Source organism: Lissotriton helveticus, chromosome 7 (genome assembly GCF_964261635.1).
Source record: "Lissotriton helveticus chromosome 7, aLisHel1.1, whole genome shotgun sequence".
In the NCBI taxonomy this organism is placed as follows: domain Eukaryota; kingdom Metazoa; phylum Chordata; class Amphibia; order Caudata; family Salamandridae; genus Lissotriton; species Lissotriton helveticus.
This window is the reverse complement of record NC_136068.1, coordinates 101,599,707-101,626,734: the sequence shown is the minus strand read 5'-3', so window position 1 is coordinate 101,626,734 and position 27,028 is coordinate 101,599,707. Positions and strand designations below refer to the sequence as shown.

The 27,028-nt window shown below is 46.6% G+C and overlaps 1 protein-coding gene across 4 annotated transcripts in view; it reads left to right on the top strand.

Moving 5' to 3' along the window:
• Positions 1-27,028, top strand: part of SLC17A9 (solute carrier family 17 member 9) — a 114,062-nt gene that overhangs the window by 57,155 nt on the left and 29,879 nt on the right. For all 4 annotated transcript variants that reach the window (XM_078651612.1, XM_078651611.1, XM_078651614.1 and 1 more), the window contains exons 7-8: positions 432-528; positions 20,833-20,929. In XM_078651612.1, coding sequence (XP_078507738.1) covers positions 432-528; positions 20,833-20,929 — 194 coding nt within the window. The remainder of the gene's footprint in view (positions 1-431; positions 529-20,832; positions 20,930-27,028) is intronic.

Below are 27,028 nucleotides of genomic sequence, written 5' to 3'. Positions count from 1 at the left end.
CCTTGCAGACAATCTGCCACACTAGTGGATTTCCCACCATGAAAAAAATTGGAATTTGTGACCATTAACATGATCATAAAAGTCATTTATATTTTCAAGAAACTTTGTAAATTACATTTTTAAAGGCCAGAAGGGCTGCTGCTGCACATTTCTTTACATGGCCTAGCGTTTTAAAGGAGAGCCTGACATATTCTTTTTGCATGTTCCTACCCCTACCATCCTTTCATAGGTAGTGGCGATATAGGAAAGCCCTGAATACCCTATTGTCTGATCTGGCCCTGATATCCTCAAAACAAGGCCGCCTGTTCCTTTAAGTGACACATTAGCTAGCAACTTGGCATACACGTTTAAAGAGACAGCACTTCTCGTCTTAAGCGTTCAGCATTTGCGATCTGTCGTTCATCCTGTCTCCATCACTGATCTTTCTGCAGAGCACATCATTTCGCTGGAGGACATCACAAAGAATTTCTCTCTGTCTACCCAGACCAACATTCCCTGGAGACGCTTGTTCAGGAAGCGGCCTGTCTGGTAAGTACAATTATTACTCCATATATTACCAACAATAATACAATTGATACTAATTCGAGACCTAGGTCACCTTCATTGGAATATCGCAAGCTGGCAATGGCCCCAACTTACTCTGTATTTGCTGCTCTCAGGTGGCCTAGTGGTCTGGCGACTGGAGTACTGAAGGTGTTGCGATGCCCGCGCCACTCCTGACTTCTGTTTTAAGTCACAGCCTGCGGGCTATGCCATTTTCCCTTTCCAAAGTCTGCTTCCCTCTCTGCCCTCTTGTTTGCTGCTCTATTTTTGTAATTGCCTTGAATCTGTTGTAATGTAATCGCATTTATATATCGCTTACTACCCCTTGCAAGGCGTCAGATCGCTTTTTGGCGAGTAGCATGCTACCTTGGAACCCAAAAAGGATTAGTTGTGGATTATGTCAGTGATGTTTGAATTATTTTGAGCGGTGAACATGTGAGTCTGTAGTTGGATTGAAAAGGATGATGGGGTATACAAAAGGGAAGAGTCTATAAAGACTTTAGTGGGAGATCATAGTAGTAAGATGAGGGTTGGGATGAGTAGAAGGAGAGATGGAGGAGGGAAGAATCTCTAGAAATGAATTAGGGAGATCATAGTAGTAAAATGTGATTTGGGATCAGTCAAAGGAGGGAAAGATGGGAAGAATGTAGACGTTGTTTGGGAGGTCATCATATTAAAATGAGCTTTAGGGTGATCCAAGGAGGGATAGAGGAGGGAAAAGTCTGAAAAGGATTATATGGTGAAATATAGGGTAGTGTATTGGAGATCACATGGCTAAACACATTCACAAAGACCATACCTCTTGCATGGGCAAGACCTATCGGCGTTGCCAATGCTTGTTTTAATGTAACTTTATGGTCCTGTGGTTTTCTATTGGTGGTGAAATTTTATTTTTTTGTGTGGTTACCCACCTATCCCTTTCTGACCCACCCCCACATTGCACTTTCTCTCTAGAGTACCATTGATCATTTCCGTGTCTTCTCTTACACTGAACAACTTACCCTGCGTAGGCTGTTCTTGCCCATCACAGCTACTACGTCATGACAGTATTGGCGGGTTGTCTGTTTGTTCCAGTCCACCCATTTTCTCATTTCGCCTCAACTGTCCCAAGTCTCCTTGTGCCCGCTGTATACACTGTCACTGCCACTTCCTGCAAACCACAGCCACTCTATAGTGTTAGCATCCAGGAGCTGTATTTTTTTGTGCACCCCTACCCCTACATGCCCTTGTTTCTCATCTTTCCGCTGTCCTCTAGCAGTGATGCCACATCCCTCATGTTGTGTCGGCAGTCGTAAGTTGATGTTTTTTTCGAGGGAGCGGTCTCTTTGTCCACACCTGACCTCTCTACTATGAAGCACCCAAGGCCAGCTTTACCACTGGTGACGCCCAGTGCCAACAATCTATTTTGCCCCCCCCCATGACCCCCTCCTTGGATTTCCTGACTGTTACCCGGCAAAAGTGCCCCTCATTACTCCACAGCCCTTCTCTCACATACCTTTAATTTGTTTTAACGCCGTGGTAAAGGCTGGCTTTATTATTTCGCTCAGCTAACAAAGCATACACATTTGTTCTTTGCAGCAGGCATATTAACCCTCCGCGCTACTTCATGACAAGTGCAAACTCACTATACAGAACTCAGATCTCTCTCTCTAGCAAGAACATTAATCTCAAGAGTTATCTTGACATTTGTATTGCTGCCTGAAAGCTGGGCACAAGGAACTCTACAGTAGGTGTTTTTAAATCTTAAGTCTTTGCTAACGCAGCGCCCACCACCTTGAGGTCAGTGCCTACCTACAGGTCAGCACCCAGTGCAGCTGCACCAGTCGCACCGCCCTAAAGCTGGCCGTGGAAGCACCCTCCACTGCCAGTTTTTTTCTGTCCTTTACCCACATTCGGTCGATCACTGTACCTGTCACACGGTCTGCTTTCGGATGGGATCCAGCCTGGAGACTTCTTGTATATTTTGAACTCCTGTGTTAATAATGCATGTCTCCATTTTTGTCTCTGCGCAGTAATATGGCTGTGATGCTTTCCCCCTCTCTGTGTCCCCCCTCCTGTCTTTATTCAGTCTTCCTTTATGTGGTTCCTCGTGGTATCATTTTATTCTTCCTCATACTGCAACCCCTCTGTCACTTTGCACCCCCTTACCTTCCCACTGTCTCTTTCAATGTGTTCCTCTGCTACATTTGTATTCAGGTGTTCTCATCTCTGAAGCAGGGCATCCAAGTGTCTCTGCATCAACTGCTTGAAGCAGAAGTTTTTTTCTAAATCCTGCCCCTGGCTCTTAAGCTGTTTGATTCTTTCCCACTCCGCAAATACACTCCTGGCCTTTCAAGCCCTTGCCTGAGCTGCAGTTCTCCAGGTCAAGTGTACCTAAGAGTACCTTTTAATCAGTGCTGGGCCACAATCCAAGTGCTCAAAGTTGTACTTCAGGGGCAGGACTTTACGCTAAATGAGTGCAACTGCTGTCTAATGTGTGGGGCTGGCACGTGCAACTGCTGTCTAATGCGTGGGGCTGGCACGTGCAACTGCTGTCTAATGCGAAGGACTGGCATGTGCTACTGCACTCTAATGCGCGGGTCTGGCATGTGCTACTGCACGCTAATGCGTGGGGCTGGCACGTGCAACTGCACTCTAATGCGTTGCAATTTCACTCTAATGCGTGAGATTGGCACGTGCAACTGCCCTCTAACGCGTGAGACTGGCAACAAATGAGTGAGATCAAGATTGAGGCTTTCACTTAATGAGTGAGATTTCTCTAGAAAAGTGTTTCCCAAACTGTGGGTCGAGCTGATTTTAGGTGGGTCAAAAATGTCCAAGCAATAAATAAAGATGCATTTATAATTTGTATTAATATTGTCACATTTGCTGCACTTTAAACACAGAGGTCAAATGTCAGACTGTCTTCTGGCAATCTACTGCTTATTTTTTAATATGGGGATTAGTGTTTGAAAACTACTCTCACTTTGCAGTTAGTGAAAGAAAAGAAAAGTGAAGTATGTGCCAATCTTGCTGTGGTACAGGGATTGCGAAAGGAAAGGCCGTAAGATGTTTTTAGGTCTCGGCTAGCGTAGGCTGTGCTTGCGCAGTCTCGCTGGCGAGATTTTATGTTTTCTAGTGTAAGGAGGTAAACGAGCTAGCTCTTCTCCATTGGCTGGCTTTCTAAACGGCGGCCAGCCATTGGAGAAGAGCTTTGTCTGTCACTTTAAGCCCCGTCCGTTTCGGATTGAGGGGCGTGACTTTTTGCGGTCTCTGTGACCTCTTCAGTCACTCAACAAAAAACACGCCCCCCAGTCTGAAATGGACGGGGCTTACAGACTCCTGCTGCCCGTCTGCCCGATACTAGTTTTTATTTTAATATACCGCAACCGCATTGGAGCGCTCTCCAGGGGAGAGAGCAGTTCGTCCGCAATGCCACCATGTGGGGGGCCTTGGCGGCAGGAACGCTCTCCAGCTTGCCTTGCGTTCTGCCAGGCGGGCCTGCGCGTGCCGCAGCTCTCCCCACCGTCCGCCTCCTGCCTCCTCGTGGCCAGATGCTTCCGGAGCCCACAGTGCCTGTGAGTCCGCTGTCCCCACTCCTCACTCGGCGGAGGTTCCAGTCCGTGCAGAGGATGAGCAGCGTCCGTCGCGCTCTAGCGGGGACCTCCCAGACGTCAGGGCAGCAGTCCGACTCGTTGCTCCAGGCTCATCGGGAGGGCTGATCGGCCGCTGCCATTTTGCAGATGCGCAGGCCGGCTCCTCGCTCTTTGGAATCCCCGTGTAGCACCGGGGGTCAGAGGGCGCCTGATCTTGCTCTCAGCAGTCCTCAACACCTACGGGCACAATCCTCGGTTGGGCACAGATCGGTGTCTAGCCGTTCCCGCCATCCCGATCAGCAGCATCCTGGGCCTGCATATGCTCCTGGTGTCGCGGCCTGAGTCTGCACCGGCGGCGCCGTCTCTGGGGGGCCAGCTTGCAGTGCGGTGCCCGAGTGAGGACGCGCAGGGTTCGAGTGTGGGGCTCCCGGGATTGAAGACATACCCCAGGTGAGGCAAGCATGCTTTTTTTTCTTGCCTCTGTTCCCTGCTAGTCATCGTCATCGTTTTTTTGCTTGCCTCTGTTCCCTGCTTGTCATCGTTTTTAGGGCTCGCCTGCTAATGCGCTTGCGCATAGCTGACGAGCTATATTGTGGCTTAACGAGAGCTTAACCATCTCGGCGATTTGTTGCTGTGCCCGAGAAAAACAAGCTCAATGCGCAAGCGCATTGGCAAAAAGCGCGTGCACATCAAAGCCACCAGCCTCCCTCCCACAGGCATCTCAAGCTTCCCCCAGCCGGCATTTCTCCTCCCCTAATTATTCACTGCACGGCCGGCCGGCACATCAAAGGCAGCTGCTGCCGTGACTCGCATTTCTCCTCCCTCCTCCCCTTTCACTGCCCAGGCCGGCCGTACTTTCACTTTACACGGCCGCCAGGCCGTGTCTCGCATTTATTTTAACATGGCAGCTTTTTTTTCCCCTTCCTTTTCTGGCTCATTTAGGTCGCTATGTCATTCATCTGTGATTGTGGCAATGCCCGCTACTTGTGGCCCTCCTGCTCACCGGGTGCAACATTTCTCAGCTTCCAAAGCACACCGATTTTAAAGGTCTTGGCGGCTTTTCCTGTCCTCTCAGCACCCTCCCCTCACTTCTGTGCACATTTGGCGGCTTTTCCAGTCCTCTCAGCACCAGTGGCGTCACTAGGGTCGGTGTCACCCGGTGCGGGTAACTCATGGTGTCACCCCCTCACGACTTACCGCATGGAACTCCTCCGCCCTGAGTCCGCCAGTGGACACAGTTGGCAAATAACAAGACCATACCACCCTATCCAAAATTATGCAACATTACACCAGGTGATTTCCCTTTTCTTTCTTCATAATTTAGTCAACCCTCCCACATAATGTGGCCCACATCTGCTGCATAATTCCAGTGGCCCTAGCTACGAGTGGCATTAGGATACTAAATGGCCCCGGCTGAGGTGAAGGGCAGTCAAGGTACTGGGGAGTTGCTTGGTAATGGCTAGCAGCCGCAGCTGCTGTGTAACTAATTTCTAGTTCTATTAATTTTAAGGATGTTTACCTTATGTGGATAGCCTGGAAGTCTCCTAGACCCTAGTTTGAAATCCTCTGAAATATAGGCATTTCATCTATTCCATCTTCTAGTCTGTATGAATCCCTAAAATTGGAGGAGTTGGCATACGCATTTCACGTTGAGCATTGCATAGCCCTATACAAATACATTTTGCATTAGATGTCATAATCTGTGGGGGACATGAAAGCAGAAGCCAGGTTCTCACTCATCAATAACAAGCAAATATAAATTTCTTGATAAAGTTGTTTGGTTTATCATAGCTCAGATCGCAACGTGTCAGAATATTGTCTCAAACCTACAAAACAGAATGTGAAAACTATTGGTAAAGAAATTAATAATGAAACTCTCAAAATAGTTTGAGCCGACAGAGTTGAATTGTTATGGAATAGAATGCACGTTACTCATCCCGGAGTGCTTCTAACGACTCCCTCAACTTCCTACTACCTTCTGACTAGTAGAGATGTTCCTAACACATAAGCAAATTAAAGGCTATTTCCTCTTGCATCCATCTTTTTTGTTTTGGCCTTCTCTTCCCAACTTTTCTAGCTCCTTTCCCAATCCTGCTCATTAACTTCCTGTTGCTCCTTCCCTCTTGCAAGCTCCCATCTCTACCTTTCCTCACCTACCCTTACTCTCACGGCTCCTAATTTTGACATCATGTCTACACATTCACCTCCTGTCTACCTATGTCCCCCGTCAGCCTCTTGCAATAAATTACTCCAAAATCGGAAATGACAACTTTTGGAACATTCCTGTGCCTGCAGATTTAAAAGGGAAATACATTTTTATTGGCCTTTAACATGTTTCATGCTACGTTTCCATTTTTGCGTGATCCAGCAGCTGAATTACAAGATGTGGGAACAGGATAATTTAGGGCAGATTTACAATAACTGGTGCATCCCTGCATATCAGCAGGGATGCACCAGTAATTGTGCGTCACGGCTCCGCCACCATGGATGCACCACATTTACAATGCGGCGCATCATGGGGCAAAAATGGACAGATGCGTGACGCATCTGCTTCCGTAAAGGCGGTGCATTGCTGGAGTTGCGTCGCAAGTGCGACGCAGCTCCAGCAAGGCTCGGGGGTGTCCTACCCTGAAAATGCTGTGTCAATCCTTATGCCTGCTTCAAGCAGGCGCAGGGTTTTGACGCAGCATGGCCTTAAAAGTGGCTGAGGGAAATCTTGTAGATTTCACTCAGCGACTTTTAGGAGGCGTTCCTGTGCCGGAACGCCCTCCCTGCGATGGAACGCCTCCCTCTGGCGCAGGGCTTTAAGACGTGACTCATCTCGGAGATGCGTGACGTTGTAAATACCTCACACCATGGCGCATCTTTTGCGCCGCCGCTGCATCACAAAAGTGACGCAACGGCGGCGTAAAAGAGGCGCAAGAGGCTTGTAAATCTGCCCCTTAGTTCCAAATCCGGATTTCACCAAACTGTGTGATTCTGGGAAAACTGCATAATTCCCTTATCTTCCCAAAGTTCGATCCCTGTTTCCATTTATTTGTAAACGCTGAAAAATACTAGACTATGTTATTGTTGCGATACGCTTGACGGATGGCCGGCCGATAGCTGCGCATAAGGGAGATTAAAAAAAGATTTCCAAATGAAGTTTACATAGCTGCACGTGTGGGGATCTGTTAGTGCTGTTATGCTAATATTTTCAGGCGAATATATACTTTATTGTATGTGTCTCCTTAACACACTAAGACACCACAGTGCGAGTACTGTGCACAATTATCATTTAAATAAAAGTGAAAATATACTACTTCCAACTTAATTTCTTCATCACTGAAAAATCTGGATAAGTGCCAATAGGAGAAAAATAAATTTGACCGAATCCAGTCTGAAATGTGAAACATTCATACTTTGAAAGCTGGATCCCTACCTATAACGAGAAAAGGAAAACTGCAAGAGACAGAATGTAAATGAAACCATTAAAGCTGGGGGGGGGGGGCCTGTGCGTGTGCCATGTGTGTCTGACTGTGTGTGCCCGTGTGTTCTGACCCCTGCATCCTCTGTCTGTTTCCAAGCTGTGCGGGTGGGGGCTCTGGCAGTGCACGGGCCGACTCTGTCAGGAAAGCCGAGCTCAGGGCTCACTGCAGTATTTTTTAAGCAGGTGCGCTTGCAGAGCAGAGGCGAGGCTGCAGAGCTGTGTTACACAGCGTAACCAGTCAGATTGGTGTCACCCCATGTATGGTGTCACCCGGTGCGGTCCGCACCCCCGCACCCCCCTAGTGACGCCGCTGCTCAGCACCCTCCCCTTATCCTCCCTCCTCCCCTTTCACTGCCCAGGCAGGCCGTACTTTCAATTTACACGGCCAGTACTTTCAATTTACACGGCCATTAGGCCGTGTCTCGCGTTTATTTTTTTAACATGGCAGCTTTTTTTTGCCTTCCTTTTCTGGCTCATTTAGGTCGCTATGTCATTCATCTGTGATTGTGGCAATGCCCGCTACTTGTGGTCCTCCTGCTCACCGGGTGCAACATTTCTCAGCTTCCAAAGCACACCGATTTTAAAGGTCTTGGCGGCTTTTCCAGTCCTCTCAGCACACTCCCCTTCTCCTCCCTCCTCCCCTTTCACTGACCAGGCCGGCCGTACTTTCACTTTACACGGCCGCCAGGCAGTGTCTCGCGTTTATTTTTTTAACATGGCAGCTTTTTTTTGGCTTCCTTTTCTGGCTCATTTAGGTTGCTATGTCATTCATCTGTGATTGTGGCAATTCCCGCTACTTGTGGCCCTCCTGCTCACTGGGTGCAACATTTCTCAGCTTCCAAAGCACACTGATTTTAAAGGTCTTGGCGGCTTTTCCAGTCCTCTCAGCACCCTCCCCTCACTTCTGTGCACATTTGAATTTTATGTCATGTGCATGACTCGCCCTTCCCTTTTCAAGGCCTTCTGCCTTTACTGTGCCAACTGCTGTTTCCAAATTAGCTCCAACTTGACCTACTTGTGCACCCGCGCGATTTGCCAGCAGAGAATGGGTTTTCGCCCTGTCTTTCTTTGCGTTTGCTGTAGAGACACTTAGTGTCCTTGCTGGTCTGACTGTGATCGTTTTTCCACCACCACGTCATCTGTCTCGTTAATGTCGTCAGTTAGCAACATAATGTGCTTAGTGACAGCAAACCCTGCCTGGTGTGAATGATATCAATAGGTCCACCGTGTGCACTTGTGTTCCCAGCACGAGCTCTAATGTCCACATTAAACATGCTTTACAGCGCCTCGTTAATGCTCTGATGTGACTCCGGGTGACCGGGTTGAACAGTGTCCAAGCCAATGTTTACTGCTCTTGAATCTAATGAGTGAGTCACAGGTCAGCATGACGTCAGCTGCAGAGGAGTTTCATTGGCTGTTCCAACGCTGGTTCACTTCCGGGTCATGCACGTGCTCCGTGACCTAGGCCTCTCTAGTGGGAATGTGCCTCTCCCTCCTTCCCTCTCGCCCTCCCTCTCTCTCTCTCCCTCCCCTCACTCTCACTCTCCCTCTCTCCGTCTACCTCTCTCCCTTTCCCTCACTTCCCTCTCACTCTCTCCTCTCTCACCCTCTCCCTCTCCTCTCTCCCCCTCTCTTCTCTCTCCCTCTCTTTACCTTCCCCCTGCTCTCCTTTTTCTCCCTCTCCCCATCTCCCCCTATGCCTGCTCTCCTCTCTCTCCCCCTCCCCTCTCTCTCCCCTCCGTCCTTCGCTCTCATCCTCCCCCTCTCTTCTCACCCTCTCCCTTTACCCTCTCTCCCTCTACCCTCTCTCCCTCTACCCTCTCTCCCTCTACCCTCTCTCCCTTTCCCTCTCTCCCTTTCCCTCTCTCCCTTTCCCTCTCTCCCTTTCCCTCTCTCCCTTTCCCTCTCTCCCTTTCCCTCTCTCCCTTTCCCTCTCTCCCTTTCCCTCTCTCCCTTTCCCTCTCTCCCTTTCCCTCTCTCCCTTTCCCTCTCTCCCTTTCCCTCACTTTCCTTTCCCTCTCTTCTCTCTCCTTTCTTCTCTCCCCCTCTCTCTCTCCTCTCTCTCTCATCTCTCCCCCTCTCTCTCTCCTCTCTCCCCCTCTCTCTCTCCTCTCTCCCCCTCTCTCTCTCTCCTCTCTCCCCTCTCTCTCTCCTCTCTCCCTCTCTTTACCCTCTCCCTCCTCTCCTTTTTCTCCCTCTCCCCATCTCCCACTCAGCACCACCACAGCATCACTCAGCACCACCACAGCATCACTCAGCACCACCACAGCACCACTCAGCGCTACCCCAGCATCACTCAGCACCACCACATTATCACTCAGCTCCACCACATTATCACTCAGCTCCACCACATTATCACTCAGTGCCACCCCAGCATCACTCAGTGCCACCCCAGCATCACTCAGCGCAACCACAGCATCACTCAGCGCAACCACAGCATCACTCAGCGCAACCACAGCATCACTCAGCGCAACCACAGCATCACTCAGCGCAACCACAGCATCACTCAGCGCAACCACAGCATCACTCAGCGCAACCACAGCATCACTCAGCGCAACCACAGCATCACTCAGCGCAACCACAGCATCACTGGTTCAAATATGTTCTTTCAATGTTTCAAGCTGTTTTCAAGCTTTCACGCTTTATTATAAATCACAAAAAGATGTTAATATTTCACTTCCGTTATTGGATTTTCGTCACAATAAAAAACACTGAACATAATCTTCACAAAAGTAATTTACAAAAATTTAAGCTATTGCCATTACAAATTAAATACATTAAGTATTCATTATTTAAAAAAATTAAAAGCATTGTTATTTGTAATATCAATACATCTAAGTCACGTAAATACAAAACATGCTGCATTACAAATGCTATAGGTGTCACATTTGCGAAAGTTATAACTATTGGCATTGAAAATGACAAAGCTATTAATTTAACTATTTGAAAAAATAACACATAAATAAAAAACAAATCATTTATAAGACCAATAGCTCAAACTTTCCTAATGCGAGCCCTATTGCATTTCCAATGCTTGTTTTGCTTGCCTCTGTTCCCTGCTTGTCATCGTTTTTTTGCTTGCCTCTGTTCCCTGCTTGTCATCGTCTTGCTTGCCTCTGTTCCCTGCTTGTCATCGTCATCTTTGTTTTGCTTGCCTCTGTTCCCTGCTTGTCATTGTTTTTTTGCTTGCCTCTGTTCCCTGCTTGTCATTGTCATCGTTTTTTTGCTTGCCTCTGTTCCCTGCTTGTCAATGTTATCGTTGTTTTGCTTGCCTGTTCCCTGCTTGTCATCGTTTTTTTGCTTGCCTCAGTTCCCTGCTTGTCATCGTCATCATTTTGCTTGCCTCTGTTCCTTGCTTGTCATTGTCATTGTTTTTTTGCTTGCCTCTGTTCCCTGCTTATCATTGTTTTTTTGCTTGCCTCTGTTCCCTGCTTGTCATTGTCATCGTTTTGCTTGCCTCTGTTCCCTGCTTGTCATCGTTTTTTTTCTTGCCTCTGTTCCCTGGGGCGTTACTGGGCAGAGAGCTCTCTCTGTGTGTGTGGCTCTGTGTGTGTGTGTGGCTCTGTGTGTGTGTGTGTGTGTGGCTCTGTGTGTGTGTGTGTGTTTGGCTCTGTGTGTTAGGCTCTGTGTGTGTGTTTGTGTTTGGCTGTGTGTGTGTGTGTGTGTGTGTGTGTTGGGCTCTGTGTGTGTGTGTTGGGTTCTGTGTGTGGGTGTGTGTGGGTTCTGTGTGTGGGTGTGTGTTGGGCTCTGTGTGTGTGTTGGGCTGTGTATGTGTGTGTGTTGGGTTCTGTGTGTGTGTGTGTGTGTTGGGCTCTGTGTGTGTGAGTGTGTTGGGCTCTGTGTGTGTGTGTGTTGGGCTCTGTGTGTGTTGGGCTCTGTGTGTGTGTGTTGGGCTGTGTGTGTGTGTGTGTGTGTTGGGCTCTGTGTGTGTGTGTATGTGTTGGGCTCTGTGTGTGTGTGTGTGTGTGTGTGTTGGGCTGTGTGTGTGTGTGTGTGTGTTTGGCTCTGTGTGTGTGTTGGGCTCTGTGTATGTGTGTGTGTTGGGCTCTGTGTGTGTGTGTTGGGTTCTGTGTGTGGGTGTGGTGTGTGTGTTGGGTTCTGTGTGTGGGTGTGTGTTGGGCTCTGTGTGTGTGTGTTGGGCTGTGTGTGTGTGTGTGTGTGTGTGTTGGCTGTGTGTGTGTGTGTTGGGCTGTGTGTGTGTGTTGGGCTGTGTGTGTGTGTGTTGGGCTGTGTGTGTGTGTTGGGCTGTGTGTGTGTGTTGGGCTCCTTGTGTGTGTTGGGCTCTGTGTGTGTGTTGGGCTCTGTGTGTGTGTGTTGGGCTCTGTGTGTGTGTGTTGGGCTCTGTGTGTGTGTGTTGGGCTCTGTGTGTGTGTGTTGGGCTCTGTGTGTGTGTGTTGGGCTCTGTGTGTGTGGGCTCTGTGTGTGTGTGTTGGGCTCTGTGTGTGTGTGTTGGGCTCTGTGTGTGTGTGTGTGTGTGTGTTGGGCTCTGTGTGTGTGTTGGGCTCTGTGTGTGTGTTGGGCTCTGTGTGTGTGTGTGTGTTGTGCTCTGTGTGGGTGTGTGTGTGTGTGTGTTGGGCTCTGTGTGTGTGTGTTGGGCTCTGTGTGTGTGTGTTGGGCTCTGTGTGTGTGTGTTGGGCTCTGTGTGTGTGTGTTGGGCTCTGTGTGGGTGTGTTGGGCTCTGTGTGGGTGTGTTGGGCTCTGTGTGGGTGTGTGTGTGTGTGTTGGGCTCTGTGTGGGTGTGTGTGTGTGTGTTGGGCTCTGTGTGTGTGTGTGTGTGTGTTGGGCTCTGTGTGTGTGTGTGTGTGTGTTGGGCTCTGTGTGTGTGTGTGTGTGTGTTGGGCTCTGTGTGTGTGTGTGTGTGTGTTGGGCTGTGTGTGTGTGTGGGGGGCTCTGTGTGTGTGTTGGGCTCTGTCTGTGTGTGTGTGTGTTGGGCTCTGTCTGTGTCTGTGTGTGTGTTGGTCTCTGTGTGTGTTGGGCTCTGTGTGTGTGTGTGTGTGTGTTGGGCTCTGTGTGTGTGCGTGTGTTGGGCTCTGTGTGTGTGTGTGTTGGGCTCTGTGTGTGTGTGTTGGGCTCTGTGTGTGTGTGTGTTGGGCTCTGTGTGTGTGTTGGGCTCTGTGTGTGTGTGTGTTGGGCTCTGTGTGTGTGTGTGTTGGGCTCTGTGTGTGTGTGTTGGGCTCTGTGTGTGTGTGTGTGTGTTGGGCTCTGTGTGGGTGTATGTGTGTGTTGGGCTGTGTGTGTGTGTGGGGCTCTGTGTGTGTGTGTTGGGCTCTGTCTGTGTGTGTGTGTTGGGCTCTGTCTGTGTGTGTGTGTGTTGGTCTCTGTGTGTGTTGGTCTCTGTGTGTGTTGGTCTCTGTGTGTGTTTGTTGGGCTCTGTGTGTGTGTGTTGGGCTGTGTGTGTCTGTGTTGGGCTCTCTGTGTGTGTGTGTGTTGGGCTGTGTGTGTGGCTCTGTGTGTGTGTGTGGGTGCAAATGCAATAGGTCTCGCATTTGCGAGAGATTAAGCTATTGGCATTGTAAATCACAATGCTATTTATTTATATGTTTTAAAAACAAAATAATATCACGAGCAATGCCAATAGCTCTAACAAAGACGAGACCATTGAATTGTAAATGCTTGTTTGTAACTCCCAACGAAATGTAAATGCCTGTAAATAAACTGTTCACATTCAGCAGCTAGGAAATCAGAAATGAAGCAAATTCTTTTGTAATTCTCAAGTGTTATGAAAACAAAGATATTAATAGGATCAAAAGAAATCGAGACACTTTAAATGGTGGTTAACAAATGATAAATATTCACTACTTTCCACACATTGTCATTTGTGTGTTTCACAGTTTTATACGTGAAATTGTGTTTGAGCAAATTTAGTAGCCATTTTGATGGAAATTTGCTGTCTGTAAATGACAGGGCACTACCACACGATGCTTTAGTTAGATTTCCCCAAAAAAATCACCCTCATGTCGATGAAGATGGGTCGGAAGCGAGTTTGTGGTTATAAATAGTGGGTTGTGGTTTGGAAAGCGCTGCTCTAGACCGTAAGTGAGGGACATGATGTTCGAAGAGGTGAAGCGAAGCTGTGCTTTAGGAACTGAGTCCTGCAAACCGTAATTGCAACTGTGCTTTGAACCATGAGACACACAGGGGTAGTAAGGATGCAGTCCCATTCTTCTGGATGTGATCACCCCTCCTTCCTGATGTTTCTTCTACTGTGGTGTGGGCTCTTCTCCTTTGCACACTTGCTGTCCACATTGCTCTCTGAGCTCCTGCCTGCAAAGCAACTTTGCCTATAATTGGGACCGAACTGGCCTTATTGGTCATCCGGCGTTTCCCCGGGAGGGTGGAAGGGTGGGGTTTTGCGGTGGTGGGGGCCAGTTTTTCAGTGGTGCTGCAATATCGGTTCCCAGTAACCAAACCAGAAAGCAAGCGTTTCCAGCTTCCCGGGTCCAGGAAGTGCTTCCTGAGGGGCTGGTTCGGGAAAATTGCCAGGGCTGCTTTGGGTTCCCATTCCTGCCCTGCATAGACTTCTGCTTTCATATTTAAGACTTTGGAGCACCAGAAATTAACGCAATAACCACTTAACAGATTATAATTGTAACTTGCTTTGTATACAGCCTCGAACACAGAGGCATCCAGCCACTGTGACTGACCTGCCAACTTAAAGAAAATATTTTCAACACGTGTGAGGAGTTTGAGGGGCCCTTGATGGGTGAGGGTCAGGAAAGAATTCAGATTTGATCCTGCCCTTCTATCAGTGGAGGAGCCCTAGAGGGGGTGGGGCTAAGAATAGGGTGAACGGTTTAGACAAGACAGTGGCCTAAGCAGAAATTCACCCCCCCCCCAACACGAACAAATAATTATGACCCTGTTGCTCATGTGCCAGGTAGGATGCAAAACCCTCAAGAGTGTCAGCTGTGTATAGTTTCTACACAGCAGAGGAAACTCAGTGTGCAGAAGTCTCAAGCCACTCTTTCATTCCACCACGTGTTATCTGCTCTTCGCTGGTAGACCCGCGTGAAGAAAGCCAGTCTCATGTGGCCCTTGCTGACCCACTGGAAACATGCAGGCATGCTGTATTAATATATGACCCCTTGGGAACAGATGGGTTTAGGCGGAAGCAGGCCAGGTGGTGACCTAAGATAGAGTGACGCTCGTGGATGCACACTACTGTTGACCCATCATTTTTTGTTTAGAACACTAGCATTCACAAACAGTGGTCCTTCCTTTTGATTTCCCAGAATGCAATGGGTTCCCTTAATTCTTCAAATGTCCTCCTGTCCTTTTTTCCGCTCCTCTTTTCTGCCTGCCCCCCTCTTTGTATCTATTATGCTTCTGTAGGCATGGCTGCCGCAAGGTTAAGCAGGTGGCCCCTTTGCCCTGGATTGTCTTCCTCTATGTAGGCAAGACATTGTTTTGTATTTCTAATGGCTTCTCTTTGTGTTAAGTAGTGGATTTTTGATTTGTGCCTACTCTGTTCGCAGAGGGCTAGGCTCTTTCCTTGAATTAAAACAAGGGCTGCTGAATACTTTATCAGTCACTTGAGTAAATATCTGGGTCACGCCAGATGTGAGCATCTGCTTGTCCAATCCAAGCCTACTCCACATTCTTAGTTGGCTTGTCAACCTGGGATTTCCTTCATGAAAAGAAAAACAAAATCATAACGTTACACTATTTCTTTTCTAAACTATGAAAATGTGTAAACTCAGTTGCCTGTGTGTTTTAACATAGGAAAATACCACTTTCATGTAAGGCTTCTAACTTCTATTCGTCTCTGGGTACATGTTGCTGGTCTACATCAAGGCCGTACTTCAAGCCTTAAAATACAAAAGCTATATTTCAGTTTTCAAAGACAGAAGTTATTCATTGTTGTATTTGAGTATACATATTGTTCCTGAAGTGTTCTCATTTTTAGGTCGAGCCTGCAGCGCTTGCACTGAAGGATCATCTGTTGTGTGTACTTTGTGGGCTCTGGAGTACTGCCGCAGGACTTGTCTGCTTCCACTTTATTTGCTTTCACTTTATTTGCTTTCTGCTTACAGTCTTTTTTTTTTTTTAACACTGCATCCTTTCCAAGCTCTTCTGCGGGTGTGTGTTCAGCTTTGGTGCCATATTTCGGTGCATTTTAGCACCCTCCTTCCCTGTTGTTGCTGTCATCCTTCGTACACACCCCCTCAGTTTGTTCCTCCTGCTCCAGGCCTCTCTCCCACCCTGCTTCATGTCCTCCCAGTCCCTGCAAATCATTGCTCCTTTGGCGCTGCTGCCAGCGTTCTTTTAAATAGCTTATTCTCATTTGCCACTACTCTTCCTTGTTATTTTGGCTTTGTTCCACAGAATTTGAATAAGGACCCATTTTACAGATCCAAAATAATTCATTTGGGTGTGTCACATGACCCAGAAATAGATGCACATAGACCGTAAATTACGCGTATGCTAAAATAAAGCAGACCCAGCAAAACAGAAAAGTGGTCTAGACCACAGCCTCCGGCATGGAGTGGTGGGGCGGCGCTGCGGGGTTGCCCAGAGTTGCTTGCAGGGCCGGCCTGGGAACCACAACCGGCCCTGGCAAAGTGCTCGGCCAGGCCCCCACCCCTCCCCACTCGGGGGAGGGGGGGGGGGGATTGGAGGTGCCGCCGAGCTCTTTGCCGGGGCCGGTTTTCAGCCGATTTTGGTATAGGGCCGATTTTGCAGCTACGGCCCTGTAACAAAAAAGCCCCCCAGGGACCAAAAACCGGACCCCACCCGTGCGACGCACCAGGGGATTGCCCGGTGCCCGCTATGGCCAGTCCGGCCCTGGGTGCTCGTAGGAACGAGCAAGGTAACAGAGCAGCTACAATGTCTTCTGTTTATTAAATGAAAAAAAGGCTTTAAAGGATTTAGCTTGGGCGTGACTAACTACTTTTAAACAGGACGGGATGAAAGAAATCAAAAGACATGGCAGAAGCATTATACTGCGTGTACATCTATTCAGAAATACACAGATTCCTCCGAGAATCCTGATTTACGTTTTCTGATGTAGATATTTGAATTTCCCGAATCGTTGAGATTCTCGGGTTGGTATATTGTGTGGCTTGTGATATGCGCACTTTCCCACAAATAAGCAAGGCCTATCCACATCCATGAGACGCATTTATCTTTCCGAGCAAAGTCTGATTCAGAAGCAAACTCCTGTTTGCAAACGTGGGATTAAAACAAGTCCCACCTATTGCACATCCTTCTCGTTATTGCCTGCGTAATCTGTACCTAGTGGTGGGCGAGCTGCTTGAACCTGAAACCTGGCTCTGCTTGAGGATCTGTCGGAACCTGAAACCCAGCTTCTGTCTGCACCATCGCTCACCTACCTTCATGCACAAATTGGCAAAACCAAGCACTAAAATTTGAGTTACAAAGGAGACACAAATGGATATCTGTTTGGTGGCTGGTTTGTACAAGGTGAAACCAGAAAACCTGCATTAAATACGGATTCCCCTCTTAACCAAACTGAGAGATCGTTGGCAAAGATTCTATTTTATTTATCCTCTTTTTTTCTTCAATGTAGCAAATAAAAGCCCCTTCAAAATTCCATATTACAAATATAAGCTGTACAAAAATATATTGTGGTTGATTTAAAAGACTATAATGTTCCATTATCTACAAGAATCTCGGTCACATACAGGGTGCACGTGACAACTATTTTGCCTCAGAGTTCACTAATGGTGCTTTTACCAGGGTGCAGGTGGGGGGCACTTTTAATAAGTGCTTCTCAGTGCACTGCTTTAATGGACATATTAATCTCAAAGGTTCCACATGTGAAAGAGAGCCACTTATTTTAACTGTGATTTGACTTGATCATATTTTATCTGATGTTTGTCATATGATTTAAACGGCAAACATTTTCAGGACTCGGCTCACGCAGTGGCTCAAAGAGCCAAGCCAGATTCTTAGCTCAGATCTGGCTTCGCTCGCCCTGTTAATTTGCTGGATCACCCATCTCTGTTTGCACCATATACAATATGGCATAAATGTATACAGGCAAACTGCGTAATTCCTGAGTTTGAGCATGTCCAAAACAGGTGTGGAGGGGGCATGGGCGACTATTACATCATATCCTTTTTGCGGTCGGAAACTCGCACACCCATATACAGTGCATACCTGGTTAACGCCGCAGCCCATGGTATCGGCATGTACCTAGTGTGAAATTTGCAAACAAATTACGGGCCGCTTGTATTAAAGCCTTAAATGTCCAGGTCTCTTTGGTTGGTAAACTCGCAATAACCCGCTGATTCAGCCTCTTGGGAAATGGTACTATTCTTACAGGACGGCAGTTCAAAATAATTGGGTCTGATGGCGCTCATCTCACTTATTGACTTGGACACATTTTTTACCTCGCTTATATTTACATCTTCAGACTAATAATGACCATACATTGTTTCTCAATAGATACCTACATAGCGGATATCTTAGGTGAAATTTTAAGCACAGACCTCAAGGTGCGCCTTTGCAGGGTCTGGCAAAGTGCACCATATGTAGGAAGGGTAAACAGGCTTCCCACCACCACAGCAGAGGCACATTTCCCCCACCCAGTGGCACTCTGTCTCCACTGCCTCTGTTCCTCTGTTGGATGTAGGCTGTGCCCAGCAGTTCCAGGTCTCCCCTGCCCCACTAGTGGGACTGTTTAACAAAAAAGGGGTAACCCTGTGTCCCTCAGAACCTGGGTAAGTATGAATAAAGACAAAAGTGGTTCTGTTGGGTGGCAGAATGCATTGCTTTAAGGAAAGGCAATATTAGCTCATAACACAATAGAAAAATTGGGTTCAATTAAATTCAATTAAACCTCTCTGAAAACAAACGAAGTTCAAAGCTTTTATATAGTAAAAAGTCACAATTACAATACACCGGAATTACTTCATTCCGTTTTAGTTTCAATAAATGCTAAAACAAGTGAGGAGTGACTGTTGGTGAACAAAGTGAATAGTGCAATATGATTCAGTGACACTTATATACAAATTTATACAGTATTGTACAAGGGGGAAAGGGGGAGGAAAGGTTTTTTGGTTTGGCGGTCAGAGTTCTGAGTTAATGACTTTTTACTATATAAAAGCTTTGAACTTCGTTTGTTTTCAGAGAGGTTTAATTGAATTTAATTGAACCTAATTTTTCTATTGTGTTATGAGCTAATATTGCCTTTCCTTAAAGCAATGCATTCTGCCACCCAACAGAACCACTTTTGTCTTTAATACCACTAGTGGGACTGGATCACCTGCTTGGCTACCATCCACTCCAAAGCAGACTCAGAGGATCTCAACAGGGGTGTGTGCCACCTGCTTGTGCAAGTCCTCTCATTGCAGGTTACCTAAGGATGGAGAGAGGGCAAGCAGGCCCACAATCACTCAGATGCTCAATAATTCACACCTATCTGATGAACTGTAGTGGCAACTCCATTAGCTGTGGCCTCAGAACATCCACGTAAGTCTCCAACACCACTTGCTGACAGCAGCCAACCCAGCATATTTCGAGTTGCCTCTCTGCCACCCTTTTCATGCCTGTGAGCCCGTCACAAAAAGGGTGGTGGAGAAGCAGCAAAAGGGGTCGTAACAGGGCCCCCCTTCCGCCTCTAGGTCTGAGGGTGCATGCAGGAGGGGCACGGGTAGTGCCCCCCTGGATTAGCACCGCCAGTTCCTGCACAGTGTGGCATGTATTGCACACCGTGCAGGAAGGTGCATTGGGCACTCTCTAATCAGTGGTCTTCATGTAATGCTCTTCTATGAGCTTAACAGACCACCACTGTCAGACAGCCGCAAGACGGCTTACCAGACCAGGATTGAAGTCCTAATCTTCCGGGCGGCTGCACCTCGGCTTTGGCAGCCCTACAGCGGACGTAGGACCGACAAAGCCGTAAATAGGGCCCTAAGACTGTTTGCTAATTCGGATTGGAGACTTTAATGGTATGCCTGTGATTTCATTTTTGATTCTTAAATTGTTACGCTTCTCAAGCTCTGGGGAGGGCTAAACTGACTCCGAATAGAAATGTGTGTCCGCTGTAATAATTGGGTACATTTAAAAAATAACAAGCATTCATCTTTTATCTCCCACCGTTCCCTCTATCTCTACTCTGTTTTTAATCTGGGTGTACCTGGTTTTAGTTCAGTCCCTCCAGTTTCCAATCCTTGAACTGTCTTTCAGGTAGAGTCAGAATATCTCCCAAGTGGATACTCCATTTTCCATCCTACATTGTTAAGGCCCGTCCTCACCCCTCTAGTGCTACCTTTGCCCGTTGCTCAGCCACCACACATTTCTGTGTGCTGGTCACCGAGATGGTGGCTTTACGGCAACAAACCTCTTACCCTCCACCAGAGTTAAACACCAACATTGCTCCAGTCCCATTTGTCAGCAGAATCTCAGTCCTACATGTCAGCAGAATCTTTTACCATAGCCTTCCCATTTCAACACTCCCTTTGTCAATGAGGCCTTGCCTGCCTTTCCAGCCTTGTCACTACCTGGCTCACAATTGCACATAAGATAGAGAACCCCAATCTCATCTCTTGGACATTGAATGGGCAAATGGACATTCCTGTCCATCATGGATCTCCTAGAGGTATCAGGCAGGGAACCGAGGGGGACAACTCTTGGAGTCAACCATTCTGCATGTTCATATCATCCTTCTAGTGTGTCAAGCAAGAAAAGAGGTCCCTTCCTAAGGTTCACGCAGAAGAAGCGACCTGTAGTTCCCACAGATCCCTGCTTGTTCTTTAGTTTCTCCTCCAGCTCTCGCTGGACGTTACAGCTAAAACTATAAGTATCCATTTCATTGCCGCTCTGGCGATGGAGCAAGTGTTTGCTCTCCTTGTATCACCTTCTCAGCTCCGCCTGTGTTTCTATAGTCTATCTGCTGTGCGCACACATTGTAAGATGTGTTCTCTACTCCACCCCACATTGAAGTTCTCTATCTTTTGTGTGCTGTAGGTGTGTCCCTCCATAGTCTCCTCTTCATCTGATATATCACTGTGTGGGTATGCATTCTCACCGGCCCCCACTTGCACACACGCTAACATCCAAATATGTGCACACTTTTTATCTGTCCTAAAACTTCTAGGTGTCAAGACCTTGGTGTGTGTTCTTATCCAGCTCATATCCCCATGCATTGCAGGCTGGTGTTCTCTGGTGGATGGTTGCTTCTGGGTTCTCTGTGGTACCAGCCCAGAAATTATTTGATTGGGTTGCATGCACAGTCCTTATTCACTAGACTGCTCTTGACTAACATGTCTCTTCTTGCAGGGCGGTCATCATAGGTCAACTGTGCATCGCCAGCACCTTCTTCACGCTGCTGTCCTGGCTGCCCACCTTCTTCAAGGAAACCTTCCCCAACTCCAAGGTATGGTGTGTGGCGCTGTTTCAGATGCAGAAAAAACAGGTACCCTGCTCCTACCCCAGGTTCTGAGCAATGCAAAGGCAGGATTCAGAGCTATGACCTTCAGTTTCTAAAATATGTTTCAGTACATGCTGTGGGGAAGGTGGGTGATTGCTGCGCCCGCAATCTGGGAGATAGCAAGAGCAAAAGTAGCAAATTCCAAATGTTATTGGTCACCCCTAGTGCACAGAGTGTCGACATCAATACAATACATTTTATACCATGTGAAAAATTTAAATTAAAATAATATCAATTCAAAATAGTCTTTATTCGATATTTTTCAATCATAAAAGACATTTCACAGTTAAAAAAAGGTTGTTTTTGATACCCACCCACTATCCCACAAAAGAACAGGATCCACAATGAATTATTTCATCATACAGAAGATAAAAATTGAGAATATACAATAAAAGTAGAGTACATAACACCCTAACTCATCCTATTTACATTTTTACATTTTCTTAAGTTAAGCCTATTTTTAAAAAGACATTTATAAAAACAGGTATAAAAAACAAATTCATCCATACCAAATACAAAATTATCAGTTACTAGTGCAATGTGCATAGTTAGTCACTTATAGCATGATGTGTGCGGATTTATATAGCAGCAGACAATGTCTTTCCCATAATTACTCCAGACTCATTTTGCGTGACCGAATAATCCATATCCAGTGCAGGAATTTCGACATGGCTATAACAACAGGCTGGGATGTATTAGTTCTTAAAACCCTAGCAGCCTCATTTGCAGTTCTTAAGCCTAGCTGGGCACAGATCGGTTTTAGCCATGAGCGTCTGGGGACACTATATTCGGGGCAAGCAAATAACACATGTCCAATATTTTCATTTTGATCAGGACAGAAAGGGCACCTTGAGGTTTGGCTCTTATGCCATTTCACAGTTAGTGCATTTTAAAGGTAAAGTCCCCACCCTCAATTGATGGTACCTTTTCCGGTCCCCTGGTACAGTAATCCAGTCCCAGTACAGTTCTAGGGTCGGAACATGCTTAAGTTCTAGAAAATCGTTAGTAAAAGATCGATCAATACGGTTTCTAAAACACTTTATCTCAATCATGCTCCAGTATAAATCTCGAAGTGCCTTTTTTGGTGGAAATACATTGCTTACAGGATCGTCCCACAATTGGGATAATCCCATCGCCCTATATATACTTCTTACTTCTCTTAACCAAACTATTTTACAACCTTTATCCAGGGTTCGAATCTCTAAAAAGCCTTGGGCGTACTGAGAGAGCTCTGGGGTTACCCAGAGCCTTCTCCAGTAGGCTACAGATCTATATCTAGCCATATCCTCAAAGCTATGGAATCCCAGATCATATTTTAAGGGTATCAAAGGTGTTGACATTGGTAACCCAGTAATGTTACGGAAGAATCTATTCTGTGCTACCATCAGCTTAGTAACATTACTGGGCCCCCAGAGTTCAGCTCCATATAGAACTGCCGCTCCTACCTTAGCATTATACATTTTTAAAACCGGTCTAATAGGTTTGGTCTGAGATGTAAAAAGTTCCTTAGTAAGGGCACCGGTTAGTTGAGCATGTCTTGTCGCTAACTCATTAGTATGATGTTTCCAGTCTAAATTGTAGGACAAGTTAATTCCAAGGTACTTGAAAACCTGGGTCTGTTCAAGCTGAACTCCGTCCATAGTTACCTTCCCTCTAATGTGTCGCCGTTTATGCAAAACCATAAATTTTGTTTTACTTGTATTAATTACAAGACCATGATCTGCACAGAATAATTCAAAAACTCCAATGGCCCTCTGAAGGCCCTGTTGTGTCTTAGATATCAACAGAGTATCGTCCGCAAACATCAACAGGGGGATCAGTTTACCTGCCAATTTTGGGGCATCTGTTGGTTGATGTTCGAAGTATCTGATCACCCTGTTAATGTATAGCGAAAACAGCGTTGGAGCGAGCACGCATCCTTGGCGTACTCCCTTCGCAATAGGGAATTTATCAGTGACACTGCCCTGTTGGTTCCATCGCACTTGTGCAAAATTATTTTCATGCATTCTCATTAATAAGGACAAAATTTCATTGGGGATACCCTGATTTTGGAGAGTATTCCACAACTTGTGGCGGGGGACTAGATCAAAAGCCGATTTTAAATCGACTAAAGCAGCAAAAAGCATCCCCCCCCCAAGTATAACTACACGCCAGTAAATTAAAACCAATCTAAACACTTGATCTATGGTACTTGTATGGCTACGAAAGCCTGCCTGCAGGGGTGACAGTATGTCCTGTTCATCTATCCACCCATGGATTCGCTGGAGTAAAAGTCTTGCCAGAACTTTCTGTATACATGCGATCAGGCTAATGGGCCTATAATTGCCTGGATCCGAGCATGCCCCCTTTTTATAGATGGGGATGATCTCGGCTCCCTTCCAGGTCTCAGGAATAGGCGAGCCCTTCGCGATACCATTTACTAGCAAGTGAATGTACGTGGCCCATAGGTCTTTATCGTGCATAAAAAGGTCTGCTGGAACAGAGTCTAGGCCCGGTGCTCTGGCTTTAGGTATATTATTTAGAGTTTTTAGGACATCAGCTTTACTGAAGATTAGATGGTTCTCCACAGTATCTACTGGGGCCACACTTTCCTCTCCAACAGTTTCTTCAGCAGCGAACTGGGCCGCATAATGGGATACCCATGCTTCTGGTGACACATGATTCATGGGTTCTCTTCTTATGGCCCCCCTTCCCCATTTTACAATGTTCCAAAAGGGCGTCATAGATCTTTCCTCACTTGCTTTATGGAGATCCCTCCAGTAGCCTTCCTCCCAATCCCTTTTTGCACTTGTTTGGACCTTTTTATACATAACACGTGCATCCCTTATTTTTATCTTTTGTCTTCACAGCATCAGACAATGCCTTGTAAGCACCCCTGCAGGTTTTATCGTACCACTGGTCTTCCTTTCTTACTGGCCTACGTTGCTTCTTAGTAGCTGTTTTAACAAAAACAATTTTTAATCTATTAAAAAATTCATCATGGATCCTACTAACTTCAGATATCTGAGTATCCATAATGGTTATGCTCCTTACTTCTTTAATGGCCTGGGTTGTTAAGTCCCTCATAGCAATTATGCTTTCCTCATTGGCTGCACAAGTTGACCATCTGATGCGTCTGTTGTCATTTGAGAGATTTATTTGAACATTTTCCCTCAGAACGTCTTTTTCCAATACTCCAAACAATTTAAATGTCAGAATTAATGAATCATGGTCGCTTTCCACTCTAGGCTCTATCCACATATCAACAACACTGGCCCAATTCTCTTTGTTAATTAAAATATAGTCAATACGACTTTGTGAATTCCCATTGGAAAAGGTGGTGGCACCATGTTTATCCGAAACCACTCTTCCATTGGTGGCCCGCAACCCAGATTCAACACAGAGAATTTTTAGCTGGAGTGCAGCCTCAGACCATTTTTTAATTGGTGGTAAGGAAAGCTGGGGGATATCCCAGATGTAGTCCTCTTCTATCATGAGATCTACATCATGGGTATCCAAGGGTTCGAAACAACAATTAAAATCACCTCCAACAATAACATTTGCGTTGAAGCAATGTTGTTTAAGAAGAAAATCTAACAGATCAACCGCCTCCGTGGGTTTTCCACCTGGTAAACCCTTAGAATAAACATTGAAAATATAAAGGTCCTGACAGGAAGGTCGCTGTAGCTTGACCAACAGTATATCGGGGCTATTGGTGGCCAATTGAACCACTGAATAGTAACTATTTTGTTTTACCCATGTCACTAGACCACCTTTAGGTCTTCCCTTTTTACTTGGTGTAGCCGGGACATAAAAATGTAGATATCCTTCAATAGGATCTGGATCTAATTGCCAAGTTTCCTGGAGAAGGATTACATCCTTTAAATCCAGGAAAGTTTGCCAGTCCTGTGACGGTATCTTACTTCTCAAACCTGCAACATTCCAAGACGTTAGAATATATTGGCCAAAGGCCTTGTCGTTGGTAGGTTCGATACTAGTAGGTAGACTAGCCCTCTGTTCCCGAGTGAGAGAGTTTACACCTACATTATCCACATTTACAACCAATTTTGGGGATAAATTTACATTTGAATCTCTTTCATCGGTATAAACAAGACAGCCAGTAGGATGATAATCATTGCACGTAACACCTAAAACACCCTGTATACTGCTCACGTTTGGCAATAGATCAGTTGTTACAGAATTTGTCTGAGCTTCCAGATCCCCCCCTGGACGTCCTCCATTGGGAGCAAGATAATCAACATCAAAATTCCTTTTGCCCAGTCAATCACAGGTATTTAGCCCTGATAGAGCTTCATATCTATTTCCAAGGACCACACCCCATTCATAAGGAGGAGCCCTTGGTCCTCTGTTATTTCTCACAGTTTCCCACTGCGGGCCAGGAGTTTTTGGAAATGTTCCATTCTGTTGCTCCCCATAAAAGAATTTTAAAGTGAGGGGAACAACAGACCCGGCTCTTCTTTGTGGGGGAAAGATGTGATTTAGGACATTGGGTAAAACGGCTGCGTGGCAAAAAGTCACTATGACACAATCTCCTTTAAACCTTTTAGGCCGATTCCCAATCCAAGCAACCCTTTTCACGGACTTAATTTCACATGCAAGCTGATGTTTGCCTCCTGGTCCCATATGCATGTTAGTTGTTAACCAGTGCAATGCCTTGCTAGACAAAGATGCTGGTGATTCCATTTGAGTGTCCGTTGGCGGAGGCACATTGGCCAACACCAATACCACTGGCGAAGCTTCTTCGATGAATTGAAGGGGGTCTAGATCCTGACGTGTCACTGTCGGAATGCTTATTGTCAGTGGAGCACCGTCTGTTGTCACGGGCTGGTTAGTAGAATTTGTCCCATTTTGGACTGGACATACAGGGAGTGTCGAACCATTCTCTTTCTCTATGGTACTCCTCTCCTTGATCTCAGCTGACTTTCCCATTTGTGACACCAGAGTAGATAGATTGTCAACCCCATCCACAGTCTTTGCCTGGAGAGCACCCATTTTTTTTAGTTCCGCATTTAGCTTATCAATCTTTGCAACTAGCGGCTTGATGATGGTTTTGATTTTTGAATCAATGATATCAGCTATTTTCTGCAACAGATCATCCTCATTATAGCTATTATCCTGATCGCTTTTTTCAAGGATATTGTTTTCTCCTTCTTCAGTGAGTTTTGCCTTGTTTTTCCCTATAGGTGATGCTTTTTTTCTCCTATTTCCTGATTGTAGACCCGACCGTTTTTCCTGAACTCTTCTATGTCTTCTCGCAGGTCGGGTTTCCTGATCAGGAGATGAAAGATCATCGGGTTTGTGTTCCAAGGTCACATGCTCAGTATCGGAAATGGCTTCTAGATCTGGTGATACTAAGTTTACTTCGTTATCTAGTATGAGGGTATTCTGTTGATCCATGTTTGGATTAGAGTGGGCCATAAGATCTATCAGGTCAGTAGAAACATCCGGAGCTATGGAGTTTGACTGATGGCTACTTTGGGTCGGGCTAAGCGGATGTAAATCCGGAGACTGACTTAAGCCTAGTGACTGTCTCCTTTTGTCGTTGATTTTGCTCACTACTTGGACCATATAATTGTCTATAGTCTTGGTATTCGGTGGAGGCTGTTTTTTGGACATGTTTTTTGACATATGAAAGACACGTAAATACTTTTCCCTGGGCAGGAACAAGTGGTGCACGTGGACCTCTACTACACAGTACCGTTGGGGGAACTGGCGTCACAATTAGGTAAACAATTAATTTATTTCTTACTTGAGTGCGGCCGTAAAGGGGGGTAGCCCAGTCCAGTCCCGGCCAGTCTAGGACTGTCTAAGACTGTCCCGCCCTTGTCCCGCCCTTGTCCCGGGCTTCTCCCGGGCGCTTCCCGCGCGCGACTCGCGAGGCGAGAGGGGGCGTCTCCCTTTCAGCGCCTCCTGGCGCTCCCTCCGCGTCACAGGCGCGTCGCCCCTGGTGCTGCTGGGGGCTGGAGTCCAATACTGGGCGTCCCGCTACACTGCCGTTGCCCTCACGGCTTTGCCCGATGGCTCTGCGTGCTCCTGCTCCTCACG